The sequence below is a fragment of the Canis lupus genome, chromosome 4 (genome assembly GCF_048164855.1).
Source record: "Canis lupus baileyi chromosome 4, mCanLup2.hap1, whole genome shotgun sequence".
Lineage (NCBI taxonomy): Eukaryota > Metazoa > Chordata > Mammalia > Carnivora > Canidae > Canis > Canis lupus.
The window spans coordinates 20,768,883-20,781,251 of NC_132841.1; the positions used below are offsets into that span (position 1 = coordinate 20,768,883).

The 12,369-nt window shown below is 41.3% G+C and overlaps 1 protein-coding gene across 3 annotated transcripts in view; it reads left to right on the forward strand.

Moving 5' to 3' along the window:
- The window catches only part of STOX1 (storkhead box 1), a 51,839-nt gene extending 44,125 nt beyond the window's left edge, over positions 1–7,714 (forward strand). The window contains exons 3-4 of one of the 3 annotated variants that reach the window (XM_072823372.1): positions 246–2,577; positions 7,279–7,714. In XM_072823372.1, coding sequence (XP_072679473.1) covers positions 246–2,577; positions 7,279–7,426 — 2,480 coding nt within the window. In that variant the 3' untranslated portion in view covers positions 7,427–7,714. The remainder of the gene's footprint in view (positions 1–245; positions 2,578–7,278) is intronic. The other 2 variants (XM_072823373.1, XM_072823374.1) reach the window with 2 other exon arrangements.
- The last annotated feature ends 4,655 nt before the right edge of the window (positions 7,715–12,369 follow it).

Genomic DNA, 12,369 nt, shown 5'->3' on the forward strand with positions numbered 1-12,369 from the left:
CTATCTATTTGTGTAGACCAATACTCAAATTGTGACTATTATTAATGCTTCTTTGGCATTTTACTTACATATATTAATTGGGTTACAGTTAGCTCTGGTTTCATCAAGCAAATGTGTGGTCATTTCTGAGTTACTGATTTCACTCATCAAAGTGTTTTTTTTTTTTAATTCAAAATCTAAAAAAAAATAAAAAAAATAAAAAAAAACAAAATCTATCGGTACAATAAAATGCTTGTTTGTTTTAGGCATTGCAATCCCATCTCAAGATGTTCTGTATACCACCCTGGGAACTCTGATTAAAGAAAGGAAAATTTATCACACTGGAGAGGGATACTTCATAGTCACTCCTCAGACTTACTTCATCACAAATGCAACCCCCCAAGACAGTAAGAGAGACCAATCAGATGAAAGTCACCCAATGCCAACTCGCATTACATATCTGGTGAGCATGGCGAGCTGTACGGAGTTAGCTGAAAACGCTGCCCACATTTCCCATTGCCAGTCTTGCCGGTGTTTCCCTGATCCGTGCCCTCCGAATGTAGAGACACCCGCTGCTGCAGAAGTGTCTAGGAAAAGCCAGAAAGATCTTCAGGAATCCAAATCTTTGGTTCAGAATCGAGCAGTTTCAGTGTCTGAGCATCACATCTGTGAAAGCGCCAAACCATTACCATACGCAAAAGACAGAGAAAAAGGCAAGAAGTTTGGCTTTAGCCTCTTGTGGCGTAGTATATCCAGGAAGGAGAAGTCCAGAACAGAGCACAGCACTTTCTCTGCCCAGTTCCCACCAGAAGAATGGCCTGTTCGAGATGAAGATAACTTGGACAATATCCCTCGAGACATTGAACATGAGATTATCAAACGAATTAATCCCATTCTGACCGTTGACAACTTAATCAAACATACAGTCTTAATGCAAAAATACGAAGAACAGAAACAATGTAATAGCCAGGGCACTTCCACTGATATGCTGACGATTAAGCATAAATATACTTCAAAAGAGGGAGTTAGGAAAAGGCGGGGCCAGTCTGCAAAGTCTCGGAGGCGGCGAGGCCATTCTCAGAGGGAGAGACACAAAGTCAGGAGTCCGGGAAGTGAGCCTCAGCCCGGAAGCCTCAGACTGCAGAAGCATCCCAAGCTCCCTGCCACACAGCCCACCCCCAGGATTAAGAGCCCAAATGAAGCAGTAGTTGAGAAACCACTTGAGAATCTATCAGTGCTGGGTTCCCACTTGATTTACAAGAAGCGAATTAGTAATCCTTTCCAGGGTTTGCCTCACCGAGGGACCCCAATAACCAAAGGGCACAACATCCGGAAGACCAGTGACCTAAAAGCCGGTCAGACTAGACCAAAGGGAAAGCCTTTCCAAAGGTCAGGGTCTCCGGATTCCTTAAGAATCTTTGAGAGTGAAGCCAAACAACCACATGCTGAGCCATGTAAAGATAAACCGGTGGCGGAATCCATTTATATGAGTGACTCTACTGTCAAACCTACCAGTGATGACTTAAGAGATCCCCTCTTAAATTACTGTCAGTGTAGTGTTTTGCAAGATGGCAGTAAATGTTCCTTTAGGAAAAGCATGTTGAGATATGATGTATGTGGTGGAAAAAACGAGGTAATCCCTGAGGTCTTGAGGAAAAGTTATTCTCACTTTGACGCCTTAGGGGAGGCAAAAGAAACACAGCATGTCCTGTTATCACAAGGCTCCCCCTCCGTAGGCCATGCATCCTCTGCTTGTAGACTAGTTGAAAAAACAATACACCAGTTCCAAAATCTTGGTCTTTTGGATTACCCAGTTGGTACGAACTATTTGAGACAACCTGAGAGACAAGACGGAGACTTAGAAGACATATCAGTGAGAAAGGCACTTGTCCAGGAAGCAGAGACTATAAGTCTAGAAAACGAAGGGCTTTCTGATGATAATCAGGCCTTGTATCAGAATGAATTGGAAGATGATGATGGTGCCTGTAGTTCATTGTATCTAGATGAGGAAGACTTTTCTGGGAATGAGGACTTATGTCAAATGCTGCCTGGCCACATTCAGTATTCCTTTACGGGGAGAAGCAAGTGGAATCATTTGGGAAAACAAAAAGTGACCAAAAGATCTGTGACTGAGTACAACAGCAAAATACACAGGTCTGAGCTGCAGGTGCTGAAAGGAAATGAGTGTTACAGACCCTCTGGGTTTTTCACTAACCCAGGTGAAAGCCAAACACCTAATCTCTTGGCTGGAAGCAGTGGCCTCAGTTCGGGGACTCAGTCCAGTTTTAACTATGAGGAAGAACCTAGCTTCGTGACCTCTGGCCAAACTGAGGGAAGTACATTTGATTACTATAGCACAAAGAAAGCCAATTCAGAGACTGAAACCCTACAAGACTCTATTGGTGACACTGCAAAGAAACCGACTAGCTGGAGTCTGAGCGCTCAGAGTCAGGGAATGAGAAGGCAGTTCACAGAAAAGGTAGTTTTCACCACTTCCCATATGCCAGTGTTGGCTCAGGATATCCAACGTGAACACAGCCATTTGGAAGGAGCAGAAAATCATAGCATGGCAGGAGACAGTGGCATAGATTCTCCACGGTAAGTATGTGGACAAGTGTTTGATGGACCAGTGTTCCTCAGGAGTTATTAAAATCAAGGATGTATTGAATTATCTAGTGGGAGACTCCTGAATAAACTTTTTATAGTGACATACCAGCCTTTACTGAATAAATTGTATACAATTACAATGAAATATCTTATATAATAGGATAGAGTTCATTATTTATGTTAACCAAAATTTACTACTTCTAAATCTTGAATTATTATTTTTAAGATTTTATTTATTTATTCATGAGACACACAGAGAGAGGCAGAGACACAGGCAGAGGGAGAAGCAGGCTCCATGCAGGGAGCCTGACATGGGACTCGATCCAGGGTCTCCAGGATCACGCCCTGGGCTGAAGGCAGCGGTAAACCGCTGAGCCACCCGGGCTGCCCTAAATCTTGAATTATTTCTAAAAAACAGGAATGAGCTGCTGTAAATGAAGCGCTTTCTGAACTGAAGGTTGGAAGTTTTCACGTATATTTTTAGTTCTACACAGGTCGAGAAAGAGATGCAGCTACTTTCCACCAATATTATCCATGCTAATTTGTTTAAATAACATTGTTTAGATTATGAAAGTAGTATAATCATAAGAGAATGTTTGAGAAGTCCCGAAAAGTGGTTTTTAAAAAAGATTTGAGAGAGAGCACGCCAGTGGACAGGGGCAGGGGCAGAGGGAGAGGAAGAGAAATCCTCACGCAGACTCCCGGCCGAGTTTGGAGCCTGACATGGCGCTTGATCCCAGGAGTCTGAGATCATGTCTGAGCCAGAGTCAAGAGTTGGATGCTTAACTAACTGAGCCACCCAAGCACCCCAGTACTGAACACCTATAATTACTCTACTGTTTAGATATTTTTTAAAAATCCTTTTATATTTTTATCTTTATAACACTTTTATATGTGGTATATTTATAACACTTGAGTCTGAATATATTGATCTATTTATTTTGTTTAAATGTTTTACCTATACTGTAGTTCTTATTTTGCATGGTGCTTTTTTCAAATGATATTACATTGTGAACATTCTCCTCATATTCTTAGTTTTCAAAAAGTTCATCTTAGGGGCACCTGGGTGGGTTGGTGGTTGAGCATCTGCCTTTTGCTCAGGTAATGATCCTTGGGGTCCTAGGAGTGAGTCCTGTATCATGCTCTCTTTAGGGAGCCTGCTTCTCCCCCTGCCTCTGGCTCTGGCTCTCTGTGTCTTTCATGAATAAATAAATAAAATCTTTTTTAAAAAGCTAATCTTAAAATTTGGCATATATCTTTACTAGCTTTTTATTACATAAACTTGTGTGCTTCATTTTGAAGTAAAGTAATACAGAAATGTGAAAGATAGGGGTGCCTACGTGAAGTCAGTAAAACATCTGTCTTCAGCTCAAGGCCATGGTCTCAGGGTTCCTGAATTTAGTCCCATGTCAGGCTCCCAGCTCAGCAGGGAATCTGCTTCTCCCTCTCCCTTTGCCACCCCACACCCCGCTTGTGTGCTCTCTCAAATAAATAAAATATTTTTTAAAAAAGGAAATATAAAAAAGTAAAAATGGAGACACGTGGATGGCTCAGTCAGTTGAGTGTCCAACTCTTTGATTTTGGCTCACGTCATGATCTCAGGGTCATGGGATCAAGCCCTGTGTTGGGCTCCACGCTCAGTGGGGAATCTGCTTGAGATTCTTCTTCTCCCTCTGCTCCTCCCTCAGCTAGCGCATGTGCTTTCTCTCTCTAAAATAAATAAATAGGGCAGCCCGGGTGGCTCAGCAGTTTAGTGCCGCCTTCAGCCAAGGGCCTGATCCTGGAGTCGCAGGATCGAGTCCCACGTCGGGCTCCCTGCATGGAACCTGCTTCTCCCTCTGCCTGTGTCTCTGCCTCTGTGTGTGTGTGTGTGTGTGTGTGTGTCTGTCATGAATAAATAAAATCTTTTAAAAATAAAATAAAACTAAAAAAATAAATTAATTAATCTTTAAAAATAAATAGGGATGCCTGGGTGGCTCAGCAGTTGAGCATCTGCCTTCGGCTCAGGTCATGATCCCGGAGTCCCGGGATCGAGTCCTGCTTGGGCTCCCTGCATGGAGCCTGCTTCTCCCTCTGCCTCTGTCTCTGCCTCTCTGTCTCTCATGAATAAATAAAATCGTTAAATAAATGAATAGTAAAATTTGAGGTCTCCATTCCCCAACTTTTGCCATTGCCTTTCTGTTGAAGTGACCTACACGTTTTTAATAGTTTGGCTTATGTTCTTTCAGACATCTGTGTGTTTATAAATAGAATTATTTATTATTTATTTTTTCTAAAGATTTTATTTATTTATTCATGATAGTCACACAGAGAGAGACAGAGAGGCAGAGACACAGGCAGAGGGAGAAGCAGGCTCCATGCAGGGAGCCCAATACGGGACTCGATCCTGGGTCTCCAGGATCACACCCCGGGCTGCAGGTGGCGCTAAACCGCTGCGCCACCAGGGCTGCCCGGGGTCTGCATTTTTAAAACATAATCTTCACTTTTTTAGACAACAGATCTTTTCTGCTTGAAGCAATTGTTTAATTCATATCAAGTCTTTAAAGTATCAAAAAAATGGGGCTCCTAAATGGCTTAGTCGTTGAGCGTCTGCCTTCAGCACAGGTCATGATCTCAGGGTCCTGGGATCAAGCCCCACATAGGGCTTCCTGCCCAGTGGGGAGCCCGCTTTTTCCTCTCCCTCTGCCTGCCGTTCCCCCTGCTTGTGCACTCTTTCTTGTCAAATAAATAAAATCTGGGTTTAGAAAAAAAATAAAGTATCAAAACATAATGTCCGCAAAGTAAGCAATGGTAGTGTTAGCCAACAAGCCACGAGTTCCCTCTCTCTCTCTGGCAAAAGCAGGAACAACAACAAAAAATCAAACCTAAAACAGTTAAGGGAAATTACTCCTTGACATGCAGCTGAGAATTTAAATTTGTGAAATCTTGGGGATCCCTGGGTGGCGCAGTGGTTTGGCGCCTGCCTTTGGCCCAGGCCGTGATCCTGGAGACCCGGGATCGAATCCCACATCAGGCTCCCGGTGCATGGAGCCTGCTTCTCCCTCTGCCTGTGTCTCTGCCTCTCTCTCTCTCTCTGTGACTATCATAAATAAATAAAATAAAAAAAAAATTAAAAAAAAAATAAAAAAAAATAAATTTGTGAAATCTTGAGAAATTTAATTTTTTTTTAATTTTTTATTTATATATAATAGTCACACACAGAGAGAGAGAGAGGCAGAGACACAGGCAGAGGGAGAAGCAGGCTCCATGCACCGGAAGCCCGACGTGGGATTCGATCCCGGGTCTCCAGGATCGCGCCCTGGGCCAAAGGCAGGCGCCAAACCGCTGCGCCACCCAGGGATCCCCGAGAAATTTAATTTCTTAAAAATTGTTTATAATATAGTTCTCTTGAAAGACTTGTAAGTATAAGCATTAAAGATATGTAGAAGAAAAGGGAGGGAAGATAGCATTTGAACGTAAACTATATGCCCTAACTGTTACAAGAATTACAGGAATAGAGATGAGTAAGATGCTGCTGCTACCTACAGGAAGCTTACACTTTACTTAAGTAGACCAACAACAAACAATAAAACAGACAAGTTGGTCTTAAGTAGACCAACAAACAGACAAATTGAACTCAAGTACAAAGCAGAGGGGGATTTGGCTGGCTCAGTTGATAGGGCACATGACTGTTGATCTTGGGGTTGTGAGTTGGAGCCCCACATTGGGGGTAGGGTTTCCTTAAAGAAAAAAAAAGACAAAGCAGAAACTCTTCATAACTGCCAAAGAGATGTGGAATTAGAGTGATGAGATGTTTAAGGGAACACTTCAATTGGAGGACACATTTTTGAGGCATATCAATGTGATGAGCATGTAATAGAGAGAATAGGTGGGAAATGGGGAATGTCAAAAGCAAAATGCCCGGGATCCCTGGTGGCGCAGCGGTTTGGCACCTGCCTTTGGCCCAGGGCGCGATCCTGGAGACCCGGGATCGAATCCCACATCGGGCTCCCGGTGCATGGAGCCTGCTTCTCCCTCTGCCTGTGTCTCTGCCTCTCTCTCTGTGACTATCATAAATAAATAAAAATCAAAAAAAAAAAAAAAAAAAAGCAAAATGCCCAAACAAGTAATTTGATTTGGCTGAAGCAAAGCAGATGTGTTTAGATAAAGGACTAACCTAACCTATAGCTAGCTCCTTGGAAAAGAACATTGTCAATGTGAAAAATATTATAGTTGGCTTTTCTCCTTCATATGACTTCTCAAAAAAGAAACAAATTACACTTGAGTTGTATAGAAGAGGTTTTCAGGGACAATATTATTTTTCTCTTCTTCTTTTTAAAAGTTTGTTTAAGTAATCTCTACACCCAACTGAGGCTTGAACTCACAATCCTGAGATCAACAGTTGCAGGCTCTTCCCATGGAGCCAGCTAGGCACCCTGGGAGCTTATTGTTTTTGACTAGAATATAATTGATATTGGATCTGAGAAAAGATGTTCTGAAAATATGAACTTGGAAAGTAGCTGTCAAATAACTGAGGTGCTTTAAAATGAAAGGAGCACATCTTAGATTTTTAAAGGTTAACTTATAGGATAAGTGCACCTTAGTGTTAGTAAATGTTATGCTGCTTCAAAGTAATAAATGAAGGCATAATGCTTTGATTAGAAATGCAGGCCCTTTTGGAAGGTAATAATTCTGTTATTTTTAATATCTTAGGACACAGAGTCTGGCATCTAATAATTCAGTCATTTTGGATGGACTAAAAAGAAGACAGAGTTTTCTGCAGAACTTTGAAGGCACGAAGAATGGTCAAACACTCACATCCAATTCCTTACTACAACTAACTCCAGTCATAAATGTCTAATTCTTATTTTTTTCTTTTGGAAACCTTTTGATAAGAATGTACAGCATTAATATAGAATATTTTAACCAGCTGAATATAGAAGAATTCTCTAAAGCCAAGCATAGGTGCTGTTAATCTCATTACATATTTTGTTCTAGTTGCTGGCTTTTTTCCCTTTTTGATGTTTTAAAGCTTTTTTTAAAGCTTATTATTGTACTACGAAGCTTATTGGGAATATATAGATTTTTCACAATTAAAAAAACCCATAAAGTCCGTGGTCCTTTTCCAATTAAATGTAATTAAATCAAATTGCCAGACATTCATTAGTTTCTCAAATACATAGGGTGCTGTTAGTGAATTTCTCTACCCACATTAAGTTCTTTTAAAGATCTCGCTAGAGTTCAGCACAGAAATCCAGAAATAGTGTGTTAGGGTTGTATAGATGCTTTGTTTACAACTAAAGTCTTTTATTATTCTCAGAAAGAATTTATATAGATGTACTGGGTACTTTGCAATAAGAGTTTTTTCTATCCAGTCATTGCTGCCAAGATCTTCTCTGCAACTACCTTGAATATAAACAGATGGCCCCAAATTGTACTGACTGTCAATGTCCAAAATACCTGTGGCAGCATCTGGGTCTACTATTTTTCTGGTTCTTCTCACATTTGAGGCACTCTCTATAGCATGGCGGTGAGAAGTCAGGATGTTCTCAGATGGTGGAGATAGAAAGGAAGTAGAATGGTTGTAGAATGGTTTGTGAGTAAAAGGAGGTTCTGAATTAAAGACTCGGAGAAAAGATGGAAGATGGATAGTTCATTTACATTTGTTTCCACTAAGACTTAAATAACTTTGTTGGATTTTTTTCTGGCTGGCCTTTTCAGACCAAATAGTGGAAATGGTCTATTCTCTTGGGTTTGGGGAACATGGAGCAGTCAAGACTGGCTTCAGCATATTGGATAGTTGCTAATGCTGACTTATGGTTGAGGGGATGTTTCTTCTAAGACGTTTCTAAGGATCGTTAAGGTCTTAGATCTCAAGCATGATTAAATAATTGGAGAGTGCCTCTTTTAATTCTCACTGTCCTGATAACAGTGAAGGTAAGATGAAGCTCAGCACCATGGAGACTGCCTCCTGGTACAGGTGGTGGTGGCGGTGGTGTAGTGCAGTGGAGGGGAGATCAGATACGTTGCTGTGTTTTGCAGCGGTTGGCCCACTTGCTCCTAACTGTTGGCTTTTAGTGGCTCTGAACAACCTACCATGGCTTTCGAAGAAAATCAGCTGTGGTCCCAAGGACATTTGAAACTTGGGCAAAGTACCAAGAAAAGGCTTATGAGGGAGGCATTGTTTTGGGGCGTCTTATAGCTTGGAATCATTATCTGCGAATGAAAGTTAGAAGAAAGATTTCAGCTTATTTAAAGAACTTTCCATTAGTCAAAACCATCTATAGATGAAACAAACACTTTTTTATAAAAGAATGAATTTCTCATTCTTTAGGGCATTCAAGCAGAGGCTTGGTAATCCTTTGATTGGTATGCTGCAGAGGTATTTCCAGTACTTATCAGGATTGCTGAACTAGATGATTTTGAAGATTCCTTCCAACTGTAAGGTTTTGTGCTTATAAAATATGGTGAGGGTTATATGTCAAATGTGTCTCAAGGAAAAAAGAAAAAGACTAAGGATCCTGCAAAATACTAAGCACATGGGAGATTCCTGAGTTCTTTTAGTTCTCCATTTTTCTACAGCTATCCCTGTCAATCCTTGGGAAAAAAGAGCAACAACAACTCTGTCCTATCTTTGATTTTGAAGTTGGACAAATTTCTTAATAGACTGGAGGGATCCAAAGTCTTGTGTGGCTCTAGTCATATGTAGAGACCAATGAAATCCATCTAATTTTGCCACTAGATGCATTATGACACTTTCTGAATGTATTAAAATGAAGATTATTGGGGATCCCTGGGTGGCTCAGCAGTTTGGCGCCTGCCTTCGGCCCAGGGCGCAATCCTGGAGTCCCGGGATCGAGTCCCACATCAGGCTCCCTGCATGGAGCCTGCTTCTCCCTCTGCCTGTGTCTCCACCTCTCTCTCTCTCTGTACTCTCATGAATAAATAAAATCTTTTAAAAAATAATAAAATAAAATAAAATGAAGATTATGAAACCAATAAAACTTTCCTTCTACAAAATACAACATATGACTACAGATGTTAAAGATGGGTATATGTGTTAGTTGTTTGGGAGATTATTCTCTAAAAAGGTGACTTGCATTTCCCCCCCAATATTAATTTGTGCATGATAACATTAGTTCTTGATTTCTCTTCCCCATTGTGGTCTATTCTCTAAGGAGAAAATTGTTCTCTTGAGGCAGCATGATGACCTGAGCTTAGGAGTCAGACAAGTTTGAATCCCAATTACAATCCTTGGGAGCTGTGTGATAAAGTTTTCAAACTTCTCTGATTCAGTTTTCTCATCTGTAAAAGGGAGATAGTAATGATATATAATTGTTGTAAGATCTGAGGCTGATCTATTCAAAGTGCCCAATGTAGGAGGCACCTGATATTATTATAAATTTGTGTGTATATTTTTATTTATATATTCACAAAACTTGTCAGGTGAATACATCACCTACTATGCAGGTCCTCTGTTTTTGCTAGGTTGTCTGGAATTCCTCTATTTAGAGATTCAGTCCTTTAGGTTAAGATTATAAGAAGTTAAAAAAAAAAAGATTATAGGGCAGCCCTGGTGGCTCAGCGGGTTAGCGCCGCCTTCAGCCCGGGATGTGATCCTGGAGACCCGGGATCAAGGCCCACATCGGGTTCCCTGCATGGAGCCTGCTTCTCCCTCTGCCTGTGTCTCTGCCTCTCTCTCTGTGTCTTCCATGAATAAATAAATAAAATCTTTAAAAAAAAAAAAAAAGATTATAAGAAGTTTCATCAATTCAAACCCAGATTTGCCTGGGAAGGTATTATGCCTTGGCTAACAAGTTTTCAGTTAACATCTGATGCTATAATAGGAATAAAATATGTAAAGTGTGGGCTTATTTTAGACATTTCATATATTCTGAGATCATCCTCTCTTATCTGGAATCTCAGACCCATAGGAATCCTTAGAGAGTAGCTGGCTTCTGCGAGGTATTTTCTAGATTTCGAAAATCCTAATAGAAACTGTTTATTCCCTTTGCTTATTAACTCCTTGCTAATTACAACAAGTTTCTTTGGCAGTGGTTGAAATTATACCAGCTCAATAATATACACAATCACAGGCTGGTGTGACATTGCTAAACTAAATTTCTATCTTATGTATAGATTAGGAGAATGATTATGATTCTATTACTAAATGCAGTTTAGCAGACAAAGATTTCAAAATGTCAGATCTGGGGTACCTGGGTGGCTCAGTTGTTTAAGCCTCTGCCTTTGGCTCGGGTCATGATCTCAGGGTCCTGGGATCGAGCCCCACATTGGGCTCCTTGCTTGGTGGAGAGCATACTTCTCCCTCTCCTGCTCCCCCTGCTTGTGCTCTGTCTCTCTTTCAAATAAATAAAATCTTAAAAAAAAAAAAGTCAGATCTGGGCAGCCCGGTGGCGCAGCGCTTTAGCGCCACCTGCAGCCTGGGGTGTGATCCTGGAGACCAGGGATGGAGTCCCACGTCAGGCTTCCTGTATGGAGCCTGCTTCTCCCTCTGCCTGTGTCTCTGCCTCTCTCTCTCTATGAATAAATAAAATCTTTAAAAAAAATGTCAGGGCAGCCCCAGTGGCGCAACGGGTTTAGCCGCAGCCTGCAGCCCAGGGTGTGATCCTGGAGACCAGGGATCGAGTCCCACATCGGGCTCCTTGCATGGAGCCTGCTTCTCCCTCTGCCTGTGTTTCTGCCTCTCTCTCTCTCTGTGTCTCTCATGAATAAATAAAATCTTAAAAAAAAATGTCAGATCTATGACGAAAAAAAAAAACAATGCAGAGAACAGTAGTTTTGAAAATTGGGGTCCACTACATTTTGAGAACCCCTTCTACTGTGAAGGCTTTTGGGGAATGGGGAAGAGACTACTGCCAAAATGAGTGAGGAAGAGAGACTCAAGAATCACAAGAATCATGAAACAAGAATGGGGAGTATCCAAAACAAACTCATGACTACTTTGCTGGCCTCTACAAATCCTCTTTTGAAACCTTAGAAACATGGGCCTCTGTAGCAGCTTCCATTTCTTGAGTCATAGTGCCCTCGTCTGGATTGCTGATGTCACTACTCTTCCAGCACTTGACTCAAAACATTTAGAAAGTAATTGGCTAGAGAAACTGTACGATCTCTTTCCAAAGGTTAAAGTTAAAAAGCTTTTTTCCAGAGGCTCTAGGCGAGCTCAGTTGGTGGAGTGTGGGACTCTTTAATCTTGAGGTTGTGAGTACAAGCCCCACGTTGGGTGGAGAGATTACTTAAAAATCTTAAAAAAAGCTTTTCCAAGTTTGAATTAGGAGCTACACATATACATAAATATACATGTGCTAAATGTGTTCAAAGATATGTTTTCTTCAAGGCTTTCAAATCCTGTCAAAACCCCGAGCTAAAGGTAGAAACGTAAGCAGCTCTGTATATCATCTTTGCAGTATTGCTATTTCAGCTGATCCTCCCAATTCCCCTGCACTATCAGTGAGGAAGGCATGTTTGTCTCCATATTACTAACAAAAAAGACCAGGTTTTAGGGTTGAGTTGGCCGAGTCATGTAGCTAACAATGGCAGAAACATCCCTCCTGTTCCTTCTTTCATTTTCTCCTTGCTTCTTAGTACTCTAAAACACTTTTTTTTTTTTTTTTTTTTTTTTTTTTTAGGATTTTATTTATTCCTGAGAGACAGAGAGAGAGAGGGGCAGAGACCCAGGCAGAGGGAGAAGCAGACTCCTCGCAGGGAGCCCGACATGGGACTTGATTCTGGGTCCCCAGGACCACACCCCGGGCTGAAGGCGGCACTAAACCGCTGAACCACCCG